General features: G+C 35.6%; 1 protein-coding gene across 4 annotated transcripts in view; it reads right to left on the reverse strand.

Annotated features, from left to right (window-relative positions):
- Kiaa0825 (KIAA0825 ortholog) overlaps positions 1–20947 on the reverse strand; it is a 382609-nt gene that overhangs the window by 177445 nt on the left and 184217 nt on the right. For all 4 annotated transcript variants that reach the window (XM_048811422.1, XM_015483674.2, XM_048811424.1 and 1 more), the window contains exons 17-19: positions 20224–20383; positions 16123–16281; positions 14199–14293 (exon numbers count right to left, since the gene is read on the reverse strand). In XM_048811422.1, the coding sequence (XP_048667379.1) occupies positions 14199–14293; positions 16123–16281; positions 20224–20383 (414 nt within the window). The remainder of the gene's footprint in view (positions 1–14198; positions 14294–16122; positions 16282–20223; positions 20384–20947) is intronic.

Here is a 20947-nt window from a genome sequence, read left to right on the forward strand (position 1 = left end):
TAGAGTCACTGCTCAACTATCTAGTAGTTCTGACTTCAGTACGTTCCTGAAGACAAATGTTTTCTAAACCATTATATAAGAAAATTAAGATGTTTTTCCTGCCTTAAAAGCATGTTCTCAAAGAATTTCCAAGACTACAGAACACTATTCTTAAATATAAATAATCACAGTATTTATTTGATTCCATTTACTGAAAGTGAGATTTAAACCAGCATGAGCACGTATGTGTCAGCTAAGCCACCATTCTTTCCTGTCTATGGCAGATATCACTAATTGATCACAGCACTACAGAAAAATAATTATCCTCCTGGAATTTGCACTCGAGATAAAAAATATTTTCTATTTGTGAGTTAAGCACTCATGAGCTGTTCTATTTAAAGGGATAATATAACAGAGGAGTCAGCAGAAGACTAAAAATGTGCAGAGAGTAAAACATCATTAGCATTGTTCAGAACAAGGACAACATGTGAATCATGTCCTAATGGGGGGCATAGTGAATAGTCTACTCCTAATAACCAACAAACTTTCTATCATAACCCAAATTGATTCTGAAATCAATTTGACTCAAGGGATAGAATAACCAGATCTGTCTAATGTTGTATTTTCCATTGTAAGTTGGTAAAACAGAACTCTGGTTTTACAAATGTGTCTTGTGGGTTTGGTTAATGAGCCAATATTCCTACATGAAACCAAACTCTCAGACTTTCAAAGGTAACAGTAAGGTCATAGACTTGGGTATAAATCCCAACAAAACCATGTCCTGCCAAAGAGGCCAGCTGGTCTTCCAGTAATGAGGCATTTGGTAAAGAAAACAATTGCAACATAATTAAAGTAACTTGCTATAGCTTGGATCTAGAATGTCCCCCCAAAACCCATGTATTAACCCTAGCCCTTGGTGTTATTGGGAGGTGGTGGAGCATTTAGGATGTAGGCCCTAATAGGAGGTTTTAGGTAATTGGAGGCAAACTCTCAATAGGGAATTTTGAGACCCTAGTCTCTTCCTCTTTCTCTTTTGTTCCCAGCCGGTAGGTCAACAGACTTCTTTCACCATGTTCCTGCCATGATGTAATACCTCGACATAGACCCCAAATCAACGGGGTCAACCAACTATCCACTGAAACCTCTAAAACTCTAAGCTACATTAAACCTTTCCTCTTTTAAAGTTGGTTATCTTAGGTAATTTGTTACAGAAATGGAAGGCTGAGCAACTCATAACTCAAACAGATTCTAGATAAAGCATTTTCCTTACATAAACTAAGATAAAATAAGCTTTTTTTTAAATGTACCAAAAAAAAACCCTTTTCATTTTTGCAGGATTTTTCATATTCAGAAATAAAATTTGCATAAAAATTGTAATGATGCAATTAGGACACAAGAGTCAACGCTCTTTGAGGGCAGGGCTCCCATCTCACACAGTCCTAGATACCATCTCTCACGATAAATCTTGTACCAAAAGACAGATTAGTCATACCATCTGTTGCCTCCTGGGAGATAAATTGCACATTTCAAAGTATGGCAACTTTCCACTATAGCATAATGAAGAAAATGAAAAACATATTAGCAAACTGAACACTTTGGGGAAATTTCATTTTCAAATTGTGTGCTGTTTTGCTTTTAAAGAAGTAAAATTATTAAATAAAATGTGTGAGAGGAAGCAAATATTCTTCCTTGTAGCAAAATTATGGATGCTTTTACTTTGTGAAAAATAACATTATTTCCAACGAATGCATTAAAATCACACATATAATCCACATTTTCAGAGTTGTTATGAAGAAGCAGCTATATGTACATACTTCTGCCGAAATCAAATTTCAGTCCTAAAATCCTTGTTAGATTATGGGTTAAGAGAGAAAAATGAACAATTTGTTAAGAAACAATTTCACTTAGTTTCTTCCTCAGAAACCCTTTGGGATCTAGAAATTCAGTTTGAGGCCGTCTTAAACCCGCCAGTTTGGAGCAGCAAACATAAACACACTGATTTGGAAGCATCAATACCTCTCTCAGGCATTCCCACTGCTGTCAGGTAACTCTTATCATCCAGAGGGAAACAAGTACAAAAGAACAGACTGTACAACTCCAAAACAGACTGCAAGAACACCAAATGATTAAGAGCAAGAGAAATCAGGTACACCTCTCATACTTGACCAAGGCCATTAAACCAGCACATTCTTTTTGAAGAGCTATCAATCACACACCAAGTATGTCCTCAGGAAAGTGCATCCCATCAAAACCATATAAAAATAAGGCAAACAGAATATTACAAGGCTATTTGATATATGAATTATACAGGCCCATCAGTTGCTTATACATGTCTGAGAAACTTCCAGGTCAGATGAGGACAAGAAATTGAAAGAATGAATCTGTAACTCTTTCAATATTCTTCACCTGTAGGTCCAAATAGAACAGTTGTTCCCTTTCCCCCTCCACCCTCACTCAACTCAGCATCTGACTCTGTCCTAAGCCTAATATTCATTCACTGTGCATGTATATTGCCAATAGTATTGATTTAAAAGTGAAAAACGGTGTGAAGATACCATAATTCTAGCCAAAATAGCCTGGATACAAGATATGATCTCTATAAGCTTTCTATCACTTTGACAAAATATCTCAGATAATCAACTTATAAGGTAAAGGTTTGTTTTGGCTCATGATTACAGAGGTTTCAGTCCACAGTCAGTTGTTTCTGTTGCTTTTGGGCATTTGGCAAGGCAGGAAATACATCATGGTGGGGAGCGTATGGTGGAGCAAAGCTGTTCACTTCATGGTGCCCAAGGAGAGACAGAGGAAGTGGCTGGGGTTCCAAGGTTCCCTTCAAGGACATGCACTCAGTGACCTAACTTTTTTTCTACTGTACTCCACCTCTTACTGCTTCCACCACCTCCAAACAGCACCACAGGGCTAGGGACCAAGCCTTTAACAGGTGGGTCTTTGGGGGACATTTTAAATATAAACTACAGCACTGTCACTGTCATGTTGTTTCTACCTATATTGAACTCTGTCTAGACTATCTCTCACCTTGCCTATCTTGCTGACAGAACTGAAATATTACTGCTCCCATCCCTGTGTTTCTTGACTCCCCTACATTCAGCTTGATTTGCCTTTCTCTCCTTTGTGATCTTCTATTACAGTTCTGTGGTAACCTCTATTACAGCTACATCCACAATTTTTTAAGTTTGTTTTATCTGCTCTACTAGATTTTGAATTTCTTGACAGTAGGTGCTGTGTTTGGCTTACCTCTATCTGCTGTGCGCAGTGATTATTTGATGGGTAGATGAATGAAAAGTCATAGATCTACCTATTTATTCAAAGTGTTGCTGGACTAAATAATGGGACAGATATATTGTTATAATCAACATAGCATATTTTGTGGGTTATGTAATATTTTTGTCTACTGGCAACTGCATTCTCTGTAAAATAAAAGAACAAGCATCTGGACCATCCTTTATACCAAGTTGTCAATTTCCAGGGAGTTCTATGTTCAAACCCTTTATAGCTCTGACTTGCTTAAATGGATGTTCAGCACTGGTTTGGGCTGAACCAGATGCATAAAGAGCTTTCTGGAGAAGAGACAGGTAAACAACAAGGCCTTCATCAGGCTACTGACTTCTTTACAAATCCAGTCAGACCAGACAAAATTTTTGTAACCTAGGATTTGTTACTAGGCTTATTAATCTGGAATGATCAACTATTTGACAACAAAAAAAAATCTATAAGCTTCCAGGTCAATTTCTAAATCTCCTATTTCTTTGTGACTGTAGAAAACTACCATTTTATAGAAAATGAGATGAGTCTATTTTGATCTCTATTTTTTAAATCACAACATTTTCCTAATTATTATTTTTTCATTTAAAACTCTATTCAGAATAATGACAATGCACAAAGGATATGTTAAGGGTTAAGTGAAAATTAAATAAAAGGTCAAATTGGCTACATCTGGTGGGTGAAATTATAAGATAGGTGATGAGGCAGAGCAAAAGATTAGTGACTTTTACTTTATACAATGTTTGTATTGTTTTATTTCTAGTGAGCATGTATGAGATTTAAAATAGTTTAATACAGTTTTTAATAAATGAATTCATAAGATTTCTTTCTTGGTGAATCTTCCTTAACTAAGAAAGTTCTATAACAAAATTACTCAAAAAATAAATTTAGGCTGAACCCAAAAAAACTCTTGTTATGGTTTTGATATTTGACGTCTCCCAGAAGCTCAGGTATGAAAAAATGCAAGAAAGTTTAGAGGTGAAATGATTGGGTTATGAACGCCTAATCAGGGATTAACTGGGTGGTAACTGTGGGCACGTAGGTCGAGGATGGAGAAGGTGGGTCATGGGAAGTGTGCCTTTGGAGTCAATATTTTGTAAGCTGAGTCTAGTCTCTCTGCTTCCTGGTACAATGTTCTGAGCCACTTTCCTATGCTACACTCTTTCGCCATGATGTTTGTCTTACCTTAGGCCCCAAATAATGGAGTCAGCCATCTATAATCTAAGACCTCTAAGCCCGAAAGTAAACTTTACCTTCTCTAATTGTTCTTGTCAGGTCTTTTAGTCACAGAACCAAAATAGCTGACTAAAACAAGCATGAACTATTTGGTTTACAGTGTAAAGTCACAAGCAAGAAGAGTTTGTGATTCTTATTCTCTTGGTGCCCACAGTCACCAAAAGCATTAGTAAAGACACATCCTGAATGTTAACATGGGTCATTTGGTTTATAAATGCCCTGAGATTTTGGAAAACAGGAGATTTTTAAGAGCTACAGTACTGGGGAAGATCTTAGTGGTGGCTCAGAAATGGTCTTGGAAGGACAGAGTTGAGGGATGACAGTAAGGGGAGTAGAGAGGATGAAGCTGGACAAAGCCAGAGGATCTGTTCACATTGGCTCTCATATAGATATCATGAAGTGCTTAACTTCCACAGAGTCAGTCATTCTATTTGAGCTGGTCAATATTCTCATGAGTGACCTCCTCTCTCCTCTCTCCACAGGGAACCTTTATCCTCATCAGGACTGAGTAATCTTGTCCTTGAGGGAGGCAGGTTACATTGCATGTTTATAACATCATATAAGAGTGACCAATAAAAGAAATTAACATTTTTACTAGTAGAGCTTGAAAAGGAGGGGAAAGGATAGGATAGTATGAGTTAGATTCAGTGTTTCATCGAAAGGAATCAATAATGTCATTTTAAGGTGGCAAAATTTTTAAAAATCATGTTGCATCATATCTCTTAGATTTATTAACTAAAACAAATAGGAACAGAAATGCTTCAAATAGTTATAACTGGAGTGAGATTTGTGTGATTGAGGTGGAGGGGGATCTTATATTTAACATCTTCTTGTACCTTTGAAATACTGTATATATGCCACTTATATTTTATTATAAAATAAATTTCAAAATCAATGTATAGATTCTGGATACTAAAATATCTCGATTTAAAAAAATTTCAAAAGGTCTCAAATTATGGAAAAAAGATATCAGATTTAGAGCTATATTCCCAAGGTACAATCTGTGTGAGAGTTTCATCCATAACATAAGAAAGCACTGCAGGAAAATAAAATAAAATAATTAAATATATGCCAGATGTGGTGGCACATGACTATAATCTCATCAACTTGGGAGGCTGAGCCAGGAAGATCATAAGTTTAAGACGAGCTCAGCAACTTAGTGAGGCCCTGTGCAAATCAGCAAGATCCTGTCTCTAAATAAAAAATAAAAAGGGCTGGGGATGTGGTTCAGTGGTAAATCACCCTTGGATTCAATGCCCAGTACCAATAAAAAGGAAAGAAAGCACTTCAGGTATTCTAACCAATTTATATCAAAATATATAGCATGTCACAGAACAGCATAGTGCATCAGAAATATTAATAATATTATGTTATATACAAATAAAGGGAAAATATTAATTGCTGTTCAGATTTGTTATTATAATATTTAATTGCACTTAGTAGACATTTAAATATTTCTTATAAACATGCCATAGTAAAAATATCCTCAAAGAGCTCATTTCTTTATGTTGATTTGACAATGTAAACAAACTTGAGATATTTAACAATGATCAACAAGCCTTAAAGCAGTCAATATTCTTCATCTTCAGTCAGACAGAATCAATGGGCCTATGACAGCTACTCCTGGTGCAGCATGTGCTAAAACTTTTTTGCAGAAAAACATCACAGTGGATTTGGGGTCTTTACAGTATTTGACAGGGAAAAGAATTAAAGAATAGTCATTGAAGAAAGAATGTATTCTATACAAGCAAGTTTTTAAATAGCTTTTGATCCATTGCAAGAAGCCAAAAGTGCCAGTATGTGAATGCGTAATTAGGTAGAAAAAAAATTCATTACGAAGTGAATTTTGGTTCAATTTGACAAGCAAAATATTCTCCCATGGCTTCTTTTGAGGAAATTATTATACCTTCTTTTCATCAAAATGTTGCCAATTCTGCATTTCTGTCAATAGCATTTAACATATTTATTTAGGCTGACTGTTTTCTCACTAAAGTAACGGAGAATTACTTAAATTATTTAAATTGCATTCCTGTTAGCTTATATAAAATATACTTATATAATCTATATATAAGAGAGTCACTTTTACCATCTCCACTGTGGTAGCCACAGAAAATCACCACTCAAATCTACAGTTAGCACAGCTGACATGATGGCCCCAGCTGTCATTCCTTCGCATCTATCACTGCATTTGTGCTGAGTCCATGCTTCTCCTATGCTGTTCTTAGCCAGTGTCTTGAATATGGTGGAAGGACTTCAATCGGCCCACTCCTATAAAACACCAGGTTATTTTGCTGGGTGCTATAGCTCAAGAAATTCCTATTGACCTTGTGAAAACTTTCTTAGAACTACCTTGCTGTCTGACACTGACTTTTCCAACATCACATCACATCACCTTCTCCTTTCATAGGATCAGATCAGCAACTTGGTTGGAAGGTCTTCCCTGCCTATTCCTGTTTCTTTCTCCTTTCTAATATGCATGTGTATTGCTTCCAAAAACCAAAACAAAATCAAATAAGCAAAAAAACTTTCTTGAACCTCTAATCCCATCTTGGCATCTGCTTCTTGGAGGATATGAACTGACATACTTTCTGAAGAAAAGGTTAGCATAATGCTTCCTTCCCTACCTTAAGAATCTCAGTCACACTTTCTTCAAAGAGGCAGGAACATGCCTATTTTTATTCAAATTCTAGATATTTTTGAGCCCTTAACTTGTTTAGGAATGTCTTTTACATCTGTCCCTAGCCATCTTCTCTAACATGGCCTTCACTCCTTTTAGTTATCCTGCCCCCAAATATTACTAATGTCCTAAAGTAGCTCCCTGTTCCTGTCACTCCTGTCACTTTGATGATTCTTTCAAGTCTACTATTTAGATTTCAAAGTTTTTTATCCTCAGGCCCTGCACAATCTAAGTAGCCAACTTAACTCTTAAGTTTCAAATGGTAGAAGACTCTCTTTATTCAAAAGATTGGAGATGACAGAAACTAAATTGAAGTTTAAGAAGAAAGTTTGGAAGATTCACATTAGATGGCTTTCATCTCCCTGGTAAAGTATGTGATGGCAAGTCAATTTCTGAGAAGAGTATTAGCTCTGCAAGAGGGGAAAAACCAAAATGAAAATTCAAAATGGATTAGAAATTATGTGGCGTAGCACCGAAGGACCCTTTGAAGTACAGTCATGTGTTAACAGTTCAATGATGCAGAAAGGTTAAGCAAAACATGTCTTTAGGCTATTTAGTCATTTGGCAAACATCATAGATTCTACTAACATTAACTAAGAGGACCACAATATCAGTAGGGGATATAATCTAATGGGATCATTGTATATGCAGTCCCTAGATGACCAAAACATTATGCCATGCATGACCATATGTAACATTTCACACTAAATTGTTACTTTATTCCAAACAATAGCCCTTAATATAGAAGGTGCTTAAAAATGTTTGTTGAATGAATAAAGTAAGCAAAGCTATACAGATGTCCTAGAGAGAAGTCGTTAGAGGACATGGACTTAGCCAGGTTCAGTGGCACACACCTGCAATCCCAGTTACTCAGGAGACCGAGGCAAGAAAATTGCAAGTTTGAGGCCAGTCTGGACAATTTAGTGAGACTCTGTCTCAAAATAAAAATACTTTTTCAAAGAAGGTTTAGGAATGTAGCTCAGTAGTAGAGTGCCCCTGGGTTTAATTCCCAGTCCTGGGGAGTGGAGGGTAGAGGGAAAAAAACATAGACTTGAGCCAGAATCTAAACACTATCACCTACAGCTCTATGCCTCAATGTTTCCGATTCCTTATCAGGAAAATGATTATAGCATGTACAAACTTTATAAGGTTACTGTAGGATACAGTTAAACATGTGTATGTGAATCACTTAATTGTGTCAGCCATGTGGCAAGTGCTCTATTATGTTCATTATCATCAGTATTATTACAAGGATTATACAGCTAAAAGAAAAAGCAAAGAAAGAAACGGAGCAGAGTATAGTAGATAAAATACCAGATACAGTGTCAGAAGCCTTCAGCATGAGTACCACCTGCCATTTAATATCAGTGACCTTGGGAATGTTATTTAATGTTTTGCAACCTTGTTCATACCTGTCTCTCATTACATGGTTGTAGTGCGGGTCAAAGGAGATTTGTGTGAAAATGCTTTACACTCCATAAAGGATGACAGACATATACAAGTTTCCTAGCATAAAGGAAAACATGTTTATGAATTTATTTGGTTCACATACCAAATCCCTTAGTTTGAGAAATTCTGAGTATCAGAGTATTACATTTATACATCCTAAAATACATGTTAGTAAACCTCTGTGCAAAAACAAACAAACAAAATTCTGCTGCAGGATTTCAGAATGGTGGGGTGGAGAAGTATTCTGTTTTAGAACATAGAATGCTGGTGGATGGGAAAGTCACTGAAGCTTTGGCCTTTGGTGGAGGTGGAAAGAAATGGGTACTCTATGAAGCTGGAGCATGAAAGAAAAAACCCCCAAATTTGAATGTCATGGCATATGTAATGTATGTAATGGCTCAGAGGTGTATACTCATAAAATCAGCTTTCCCTTTTTCTTAAACCCAACTCTCCATAACCAGGCAGCCTGCTGCTGCACCAGGAATTTACTGCTTTGAGCAACTATAAACATTGTGCTAATGGTAACACTGCCTGAGAATGGTCACTTGAGAGTGCAGTGTGTGCAGTTTGAGGCCAGAGACAATATTTCCTATTCTCTACACACCACAGGGCACACACTATAATCTGATATAGGGTAAAGGTACTTTAATAATTATTATTATTAAAAGCAAACAATCAACTCTATAGATCAACAGCTCTTTTCCAACATGTTTTCTAATCTCTGTTTCCTCTCAGATGCATGGTTATTGTGCACCTGGAAAGGCCCCAAACTGATAGCCAGAAATCTGCCACCACCACCCCTTCTGCTGTTCCTGCCATCATATTTAATTGTGTTTGCTCAACTCGAAGCCAAACTCATATGCAGTATATTTAGATGGTTAAAATAGCATAGCACTCTACTGTATTCACAGATTATTTTCAACAACACAATTCTTGGGAATTAGTCTGGGATAAATAAGGTAAAGAGAAAAGGAGCAACATAAATTGGTTCCAGTGACAAAGAAAACAATATCAAAGTGGCAATCTGGAGATCCGCCATGAGTGAAGGAATAGAGTGTTCCTTTTGGTGCACTCTCCTGAAATGCAATCACCATCTCATTTGCTAGTCTGGATTTATTTTAAAGTGGGTTAGAATGAAAGCAAGAAATGAATAGTAAGGAACTGTGAAAAGCACCTTTATTATTTCAAAAGATCAATGTACAATCACTATACTTATTCTTATACGGCATTAAAGGTAAAACTGTAGAACTGATATATATGTTGATTTTCTGAAACTCTAAGGAGTCTCTATTTTCTATGGAGGCAAACTTCCTAAGTTGAAACATATATTTCATTAATACATATTCAGGATTCCTTTCTGAGGTCTCAACTACTGTACATTTCTTCAAATGCCCCCCAAATCACTCAATTTACAATGGCTTGATTGGATGCTATGGTTACTTAACTGCACCTCATATTTTTCACCTTCCATTTTTAGTATCACTTAAGAAATCCAAACTCAATCTTCCAAATGTCCAAAGACTTAAGAATCATGGAGTAAAAGACAGACTTTGTTGCTGACAAGATTATGGCTTGAATTGGATGAGTTAATTAAAAATAAAGAATACCTTCCTGCTTTGATCTAAGCCAAATTTCAAATATCAACAACAACAACAATAATAGGCATTTGAAACATAAGAGTTTAACTAATATGATTTATCCAAATTTTGAAAATGCAGAGAATAAATATGCAGTTAGATAATTTTTTATTTGTGATTTACCAGAGTATATTTCTTGTGCTTAAATGACTATTAATCAAATATCACATTTGTGAGGATACCTACTTTACGTTTGTCTGTCAGCAGCCAGTTTTTTTTTCTCTGCATTTTTATTCCACATTCATTCATTAGTTAACTCAACAAATATTGCTTAGAGCCTACTAGGTGTTCAGGGCTGTTCTAGGTATTGGAGGCACAATTGAAATAGGTAGGCAAGGTGTTAATCTCAAAAAGATCGTATCTTACTGCCAGGGGTAAGGTTAAACAAACAGAAATTAAGATTTCAGATAGTGATAACTCAGTTAAGGAAACATAATTTAGGATAATACTAGTGTGACCAAGAGGGCTGCTTTAGATGGGTGATAGGGAACAATCACTCTCAGAAGGCAATATTTACTCCAGATGGGCAAAATGGTGCTGGCCATGTGAAGAGCGAAGGGAGTTGCAAGTACCAAAGACCCTATAGTGGGAAAGAACTTAAAGAATCCGAAGAACATAAAGAAGGCAATATGAGCATCATGAATTAGAGGGAGGTATTTTGAGATGAAGTCTGATAGTGAGCAGAAGGTACATCCCTGCCAAGGACCCAGGCATCCACTTCAAGATTTGTTCTGCCTTTGGAGTCAGCACACATGCAGTGTGTGGAACATACCAATATGGCCTCAGGTAACAGATATAGCTGGCGCACTGCAGATTCTCTCTTTTATGTGTCTAAACTGTCCCTCAAGTATTCATCTCTTATGTCTCTATCTCCTCAGTGGTTTACTTGGCCTTTTGCCTCTCTTACTTTCTCATTTTCTCACTATTGGTCTTCCAGACCTAGAGGACCACTGCCTGGTCCAATCTGATACATGTCCTGATCTTCCCTGTTGGTTTAGGCATGGCGTCTATATAAACTTGGTCTGGAAGCTTGATCTTGCAACTAAGCCAAAATGGAACTTATTATTTCCTTACATGACCAGAACTAAACTGCTGCTGTTACTATTTTTCTTAACATGTATCACATTTTCAATTTTCAGAAATATTTCTGTATTCTTTAACCTTTGATTGTGACAACAATATCTACAAGGTAGCTAAATAATTATCATTATTTCCTTTTTTTTTTTTTTTTTTTTTTGGTGGTGAGGGGGAGGCAGATACCAGGAATTGAACTCAGGGGCACTTGACCACTGAGCCACATTCCCAACACTATTTTGTATTTATTTAGAGGCAAGGTCTCAATGAGTTGCTTTAGTGCCTCACTTTTTGCTGTGGCTAGCTTTGAACTTGTGATCCTCCTGTCTCAGCTTCCCGAGCTGAGACAGGTGTGCACCACCGTGTTCAACTATCATTATTTCCTTTTAAAGTTAATAAAATCAAAGTTAGAGCTAAACTTCAGAAAACTAGAGATCCTTCTTTCCCATCTGTGTCTTGTTTTGGGGATGAGGGAGGTCTGTTCACTGTAAAAGATAAGTCCACAGAAGTTTTGTTGCCTATAGGAAAGTTGAAGAACAGGTGCCAGAAATTTAGAGATAAATAGAAAGGATTCCCTTCTCCTGGACTTTTTTCATACTTGCATATTTGAGTTCACTTTCCTTTGTAATATGTCCTCAGACAACATTCACAGTCTCATTCATACATGTAGGTCTTAATACAGAGGTAATTAGTAGAAATATATTACCAATAAAGGGAGCAAAAGGGAACACATGATTTGGAAGAGAATTTGGAAGAAAGAACCAAAGATATTCAGCTGAACTGCTCTTTCATTCTCTTCTTCAGCTTTATCTAACCCCAAAGACCATGGTAGTAGGCAAAAGTATACCTCTGTAGATGTGGTCTCATTATCAAGAGTGTATCTTTCAGATATACAGGTTGTCAGAAAATCCAATGCACTACTTTTTAAAAAGTCAGCATTCTCAGATAGATACTAATGAGAGTATCTTACAGAAAATAACAAAAGCAATTTTGTTGCTCATTCAACATTAATCAAAACTCACAAATAGCTTTCTTAAATGGGAAAGTGATAGAAGAGATTAAAAACTTTCTGATGTATTTCATCTTTTAAAGTAGATCAGTTAGGTTCATTGGAGCTTGGGGTGTGTAGTACTTTGCAGTAGGATGCATTTCATGTCATTCTTTAAAAATCTAAGGTTCTTATTAAGATGAGATTCTAGCTGTTTCTATTAAAAATTCATGACCTTTTTTCCAGGAGAACTGTTTTGACCTGTTATTTCTAGCTGAATTTGTAGAAGTTCCTTTCTCTCACTCATTCATACACACATCTCAGGGAAATAGACTTTAATAGCTAGTGACTTAATTGAAGTATATCTAAAATTATTAAACAAAAATAACAATATGTAATTATGGTTAAAGCACAAATTCCCTTAGAAGCAACTATTACACAACACAAATGCAGTAAATTTTGAAGGACATGTCATCCCTAGAGTACCATTTATTGAATTAGATGCAGCAACTCCCAACTGAAGAAAAGTTTGTAAAATATTATACACTTAGTCTGCATGAACTCAAAAATTTCCAAAGAACAAAACTTGGAAATCCTTCCAAGTTTCCAGATAGACATTTAATGCTGTGCACACATCATGTAACTAACTATAGGATACACATCATGTAACTATTAACACTTCCTCTCACCTTTTCAGACAACTTTGGGAAAGATAGAAGCATGTCTGGGGTGCACTGTACACAAACAGTGTCCACGCTGGATCACTGCCTGCCAGGTGATAAGCTTGCTATAGGAAAGGCTCTGTCCTTAATGGGGAAGTTTCAGGATTGTTTTGTTTTGTCCACGATGGTTGTGTGATCTTCAAGGTGAAATATTAGGAATACCATTATGACCACACGCTAACCTACAGTTTTTATTAGCGATAAAGCTGATTCCTTTTTTAACCCTTCATCTGGGAAATACTACAATATTTCTCTTAGAGGACATTTTCTTATAAGCACCCAGATTTCTCAGGGATAATTTGGCAATTCTACTATGTCACTGTTGTTATTTTCTTTCAAAGAAAAAAAAATTGGGAATACATTACAAAGATCATATAAAAATATTATAGGTAGAATAAGTGTAACTAATATAGGAGATATATATATATATATAATTTAAAATGTGAAAATTGATAGAGAAATTTAATTTTAAAAGTTTATAGGAGTTCACTGAAAACTACCAAGACATATTTGTAAAATCCATGTAAATTAATCCAAAAGAAAATGTGTATATAGTGTGCAAAATAAATTACAAGTTTAACTTTCTAGGCTGAAATCACACTATTATTTTATTGTATTATAATGGTGTATGTGTGTGTGTGCATGTATAAAATAATATGCAAATGAGGCTATAACAAGACAGTGCCAAAATAACTGGCTGAAAAGTAAAAAATTCAATCATGAAAGTTTTACTTATATGTTTCCCCTGATTAGACAAGTTGATTTGGTCTGGCATTTTGAATGCATTCATTAAATTGTTGTAAACAAAGGTATAGTATGATAATGTCATCCAAGTCAATAATTTTTGGTGTTTACAAAAGTGAACTATTAAATATACAAAGTTTAAAATTGACACTGAAATCAACTAATTTCATTTTGGAAACAAATTTTGCAAATGTTCATTACAGAAAACAGAATTTAGGAAGTAGGCTTATATAATTTCAGCCAGATTATTTCAAGATGAGAGACTGGAGAAAGAGAAAATAAAAGAGATTTCTCTGTTGACAAAATGTTTTTGCTTTTTCCCCAAAATGTTACCCACACATTTGTGTGTGCATGTGCACTCACACGATCTTCCCCCACCCCCAGATCCCCAAGATCCCCAATCTTATTACCTGTTTTTGAGCAGCACACTGAAGGTCATCTTATCCAGTCCCAGATAATTTGGCAGCAAGTTTGACCAGTTCCAGTTCCACTTTGTGATGACTGACTGTTGATAAATGAGAAGACACTATTGTTAGTTATTAATCAGAGTTAATATGATCAGTAAATTAAAGCTCCAGCTGTGATAGACTAACTAAGAAGGAGGGGGGTCCAGAACAAGGACTTAGACAGATAACATCAATCATGTCCACAGAAGAAGGTTTTTATTCCAAAAAGACAGCAATTAATTTATAAATCCATTTGGGGGTGTAGTCATTACTTATAAAAATATAAATCAATTTCTTAAGTCGTTATTCTTCCAAGTGTTAATGGCATTTGCCCAACAAGTTTCTCTGGGAGGATGACTTTTTGAAAAACAAAGCCAAATAATTGGCAACTTTTGTATAGCTCACTCTACAGGCAACTTTTGCATGAATCACTTTATATTTTTTTAGCACCCAAAAGTTTGATTAAAAAAACAAACTTAGTAGTGCTAAGACTCAAATTATAAGACCCACCATAATTAGAATATGATATTAATGTCATCTTTTTGGTCAAGAAAATGCCTTAAAGGGAGACTACAAGGACCTGCAAGTATAAATAACATAAATGATTCCCTTTTCTCATTAATAGATAATTTCACAACAGAGTAAAGATGAAAAAATACTGTGAAAAATGATCTCATAATTCAGAACTCAATACAACATGCCATTTATTTAAATGAAGTAAGGGTAATTTAACAGCTATAATAATCATTTATGGTTTGAAGCAATCTAATGTATAATACAGGAAAACAGCCAATAAACTCAAACTTACATAATACATTTTGTTTTAAAGTATTATAGATGCTTATGCTCCTTAAAACTAAATAGTTTGGATAACAAGAGTCCAGGCTGATGTTTAAAATCCAACAAGAGCTATCCCCTGTCACCTGCTGATTAATCAAGCACTACAATCCTGTCATAGAGCAGGAGAATTCTGCCCCGGGTTGTCAGCATTTGAAGGTCTTATTCTACTACAGTATTGATGAATGTAGACGAGCACTATAAGAGGCATGGTAAAAAATATTATCTGCATGCCGAATTAGGCCATTGTTTTAATTCTTATTTTCCTCAGAGCTCTAGGTCAAGCAATCCTTCTCTTCTGCCCTATTAGTTCAAATTGTCTGTCAAGAGGTTTCTGGGAAAAGCTACCAGAAGAATGAACAAAGCAAAGCAACTTCAGATTTCAAAAACTTTGGCGGAAAGATGATCTTTTTAATGTAACTACTGAAACATGCAGCTTACACAATGGATAATCTGACATTTAAAAATGTATGGGGTTTATCACATTGACTTTATTCCAAATGTCCTTGCTTTAAGGTCATTAGTAAAATTCATTTGAAGTTTGGGGATATGTTTAGGGTTATAAAAAGAAAATTTATCCATGTCATTTAAAATAGAAGCTCAATGTTCTATTGCAATTCATTTAAAATTATTTTCTAATTAATCTAATACACTCAAAGATCATAAGGTGTTTTGTTCTCTCAGGGGAAAAGAAGTGACAAGGGAGAGGAAGAATATTACAAAATGCCTGATTCATTGTGCCTTCTATAGACACAACCTAACAGATGTTTGGTCTGCCCAGAGCAAACTGACCTGATCAAAAGTTAAGTTTTATAGACCGAACATATGAATCAGTTTGACAAATAGAAGGTAAAATAACTTCAAAAGACAATTTGAACAACAAAAAAAAAGACAATTTGAACAGAACATAGAAACTGGAATAAGGGATTTTTTGCTTCCTAGCCAAAAAAAATTAAGAAGCTTATGAGTACATATTCAAACCAAAGCATTTTCTTACTTGTGTAGAGAAACCACACATCTAAATTAAAGTTACCATTTAATTTCTGCATACCTGATCTAGCATATTCTCACTGAACACCTTGTGCACATGGAAAGGGTTAAAGACAGAAGGCTGAGCTTCCACACTTCTCAAGGTCATCTTTAAAGGTCGGATGGGTAATGGCTTTTCCTCTGAACCATTCATAGAAAACAGATGTTCTTTTAAATATTCCTTTAAGAAAAAAATTACAAGTCATGATAGTGAGAAGCACATATTCTCTTTAAAAATAAACTGATCAATATCCAAGTTTACCCTTTCAGCACATTTGCAAGATTGCAGTGGATTCCCTGCCTGGGGAAGAATACATTTTTCAGAAAATACATAGATGAGTACCAATCAGCATTGCAATAAACCAATCAAAAAGAGGTTTACCTGTTGTACAATATAGATTTAAAGCCCATTTAACAAACTCTCACATAATGAATGAATGCTTTATATGTCAGAGTCTTTCACAGGCATTGTCTAGTCACTGGTTCATGTGCTATCATGTCTGGTTACTAAAACGTAACTCAGGTGTGATTATGCCCAGTACGAGATTATTCTTTCCTTTATTAGCTATAGTTTGCTCCCTACTCCAGGCTCAGCAGAGTGCTAAGTATTCTGATATTTTCCTGCAAGAAGTCACATTCTACGCAGAATTATTTATAATGCAAGCTCCTAAAGTCCATTTCTATTCTGTGGACTAAAAAAAAATCAAGGTGCTAAAAGCTCAGAATATGTAATTCTAATCCTCCAAGTGCCAGTGCAGTCCTGGGCAAAAAAAGAGATGATCTACTGCATTATACCTCATTTTCCACCCATAAATAAGTAAGGTGAACAAACAATCCTAGTTTATTGTGACCCTTCAGATGACCACAAATTTAAATGATCATAAATCTTCCATGAACTAACAAATGTTCGCTATTAATAAAAGTCATTTAATAAATAAAAATAATAAATGTTCTTCTGATTTTTAATATGCCACAATATAATTTGTTTTCTTCAAGGTTAAGGTTAAAACAAAGTTCAGAGTCTTAGAGATGAAAAGGACCTCAGAAGTCATCTAAAAATCATTGCTATTCAAGGTCTAGTGCATAGACCAGCAGAATCAGCTTCAACTAGGAGCGTATTAGCAAAGCAGAATTTCAGCCCTCACTGAATCAAAATCTGCCTGACAACTCCGGAATTCCCAAGAGATTGGGAGGCACATGAAAGTTCAAGAAAGTCTATTCCAACACCACAATCAATGGTTGCCTCTGAAAGACCAGGGGACAAGCCTGTGGTTACATAGAGGACAGTGGTGGAGTTGGAGAAAGAAACCACATACCTGGCTTTATTTCACTGTGCTTTCTCCTGAGCCCCTACAACTTTACAAACACCCATTGTGTCCATGGTAGAGGGAAAATTTCAGATTTTACTACCTAAGTGTCATCTAAAGAAACCACTACAAAAGCTAACTATAGCAGTCATTTCTTAAGCTTGCTCATTGTAACTTTAAGAAAAAGATTAATTCTATAGAGTCTGACAGAGTGGCACACATGAACTTACAAAATATGTTTAGATGATGATAAAGCCATCACAAAGAAATTTTATGCCTAGATATAGATTACTGAATAGAAACAAAGTTTTTCTCCCTTGTGATTTATGAAGCAAAATTTTAAAAAGGATAAAAACACTTCCTTCATTGGGAAAATATGCTTTGTTTTGGCTAATATATTTTTTTAATTAATTGACCCTTACATAACCATATTTTTATCTTTTGTTTCTATTATTCAAAAAAAAGTGCTCTATTACAAGTTGTGAGCAAACTGGCATTTTTCTCCCTTGTTAAACTACTATATTGACAGTCATCAGTACCCTTTCTTAAAAAAATAAAACCTGATTATTTTACTATGACATTCTTTTAAATAGATGGCTTAATCAGGCCTATTTGTCCAGAATATGTCCATTCTTTCTTGAACACCTTCTCTGTGCAGTTAAACCAAAGTTCATTTTTTTATCCATTATTTTTTTCTCTACTTCTCTCCACTGAAGTGTCCCCACCTGCCTGATGGTCCCAACTAGCACACTCATTGAACACGACCAAATCTGGGTTTCTCATCTGTGTTCATGGCCAGGATAATTTTAACCACAATTATACTTTTTTGCTCAATCATCTTACTTTCATCTCAAAGACAAACCTTTAAACCCACTTTCCTTCACAACTTCTCAGTCTCTATAAACTACAAAAGCATTCTTCCCCTTAGCTGGGCCTATACCCATAACAGAACCCATATTACATTTTGAGTGACGTTTAGCAACACGTGTGAAGGTGCTAAAGATTCACAGTACTACTCATCAAATGAGCAAACCTCACAGTGCATTTGCACCTACAGCACATAATGCCACCCATTTAAAAGCAGCCATGAGCCTACATTAGTCACTCAGCCACCTTGGTATTGTTTGAGTTTATTGTCTGTGTTTTCTAATTAGTCTCCTACTTGCTATACTTTTAGTCTTACCTAACATACCTCTTACCTTTCAGCGCATGCTTTACTCAACAGAGAAATTAAAGACAGCTCAACAAACAATCTGATGGACATTGCCATAATAGTAAATAGATTCAGGTGTAAAAAAAGGAAAATCATAAGTTTGAGCCCAATTGATCAAAAACTGGTGACCTCCCAGTAAAGATTTCATAGCACACCTGTTCTGAACCACTGCCTCAGAGTTCCAAAAACTCTGTGAGGGAAATGTATCAGATGAATGACAGCTAATAAATATACAACTTGTTTTTGATGATTTTGTTTATTGGTAATTTCTGATCTTTTCTATCATTTTGGCAATCTATATCAACCATTATTACTACCTCCAGAGCTTCTATGACATCAATTTACACAAAGGCTCTAATAGTAATCATACTTCAACATCTCCTTCTTATTAGTCACCACAATTACTTTGGCTAAATCCAGGTGGCCAAGTGGAAATGCCATTGAGGAACATGACTTTAGAAGGGAGATCATTCATTAGCCAAGGATGGGAGTTCCAGGGCTTCCCAAATAGAAATCCCACACAGGCTATCAGGCATCATTAACAAGAGTGAATAGTCTGTGTTACTTTGTAGCAACTATAGACTGAGCTCTGGAGCCTTAAGGACAGGGTCATTTCTCATAGCTACAAATTTCTCACATCAGGTTATCATTAAAGACATTGTAATGCCACTTGTTTATTGATTAGTTGATTAGCTCTAAGAAATCCAGTAAACAAGTTTTACTTCAAGCAACTTTCTGAAAATGGTGGGAAGAACATTTACATAACTGAGTTGTAAAATGCTATCATAGAATTTAATTCACCACTTGGAAATCTATGTTTTTTAAAGCCTATATCATTGAGATAAAATGCTACATATTCACATTATTCATATTATATAATTTTTACTGTAGCAGAAAATACAATCATGTTTACAAACACAAACATGTTACCACATTCTAATTCAGATACATATGATCAAAATAAAAACTTGCTGAGTTAGCAAACTTATATTGTCTCAAGCAAATAGCTAAGATTAACTATGTATGTAGATTTTTGTTAAAACAGCTTAAAACACGCAAAGTCAGAGGCTAAACCAAGCAAAGAATAGGCGTAACATTGGTTCCAGCCAGTGTCTGTGCATTAATAATTTTCCTTGGGTTAATCTGGTTGCTCCTAAATAAGGTTCAGTATTCTTCTGAAGTTTTTAACTACATAAGGAATCTCTAACTTCACCAGCAGAAGTATGATGTCTTTAGGAAAATAGCAGTGTCTCTCTTCAGAAAATTCATTTCCACAAATACCAGATTTTAGCATCAGCTTAACGGTCACAAACACACAATTCCCAAACTACACCTCTAGTCTCCACAATTCAGAACTGAACTGAGTTTATGAGCCATGTTATTGTTTAAATCATACAAATAAAACCTACATTGTTTCAGTGAAGCTTTTTCTGTACAAATGCAGAACAGCCGGGGCTGAGTAGATTCTATTAATAATGCAATATTGAATTTGGTATTGACTTTAAGAAGTATTATCACCTCCTTGACTAACCCTTAGCTGCCAGCAGACGCTGCCTCAGGCCAGTACACACCTAATTGCTCGGTAAAAAGGCCGTTTCCCTACCTCATTGAGCCGCATGATGTGATAAATTTGCCTCAGGTACTCACTGCCACCTGGTTTGTGGCAGACATCCAGGACCATCATGTTTATTTTCTGCTCAGTCAGTTCAAGAGCAGTGTCTCCTTCTTCTAAGACTGTGCTTTTTTCCATTGTCATAAAGGCACTAAACACAAAGGAAGCACATACATATCAGTGGCGAAGAATCGTAAAGATGGAAAATAATCAGAGAGATTGAGTGTGGAGAGTCGATGTAAATCTCATACTCAAAGCACCCATAAAGACTTCGCTCAAATAGTAAGCCTTCCCAAACTGCTGCTGCTCATAGAAACAGCGCCTCAGAATTAAGCACCTGAAAGCATTTTTTAAAATTGAATCGTTTCTTTTAAAACATTTCTTTATTGCATTTATACTCCTATCTATAAAACATTTTCCCATTACTGCAATTGTTGAAATTGCTATAATCACAGGATGAAAACAAAACATTTCTTTTTAAGAATGTGTAAGAAATAATTTGTATTTTCTCTTGGAGGATAAAAAGTATCTTTGATACCGGGAATAGCTTTGGTATTCTGTCTTTTGTAGATTCCTTTTACACCTGTCTTAGGATACATTAGAGACTAATTAATGTGTCAAAAGGGGGAGCCTATTATTCTAAATATGGGCTGAATGCTTGGTGGCAGTGTGCTTACCACTGGGTATTTTAAATTGGCCTTTGACCCTTGCTGCC

This window comes from Marmota marmota, unplaced genomic scaffold, assembly GCF_001458135.2.
Source record: "Marmota marmota marmota unplaced genomic scaffold, marMar, whole genome shotgun sequence".
NCBI lineage: Eukaryota > Metazoa > Chordata > Mammalia > Rodentia > Sciuridae > Marmota > Marmota marmota.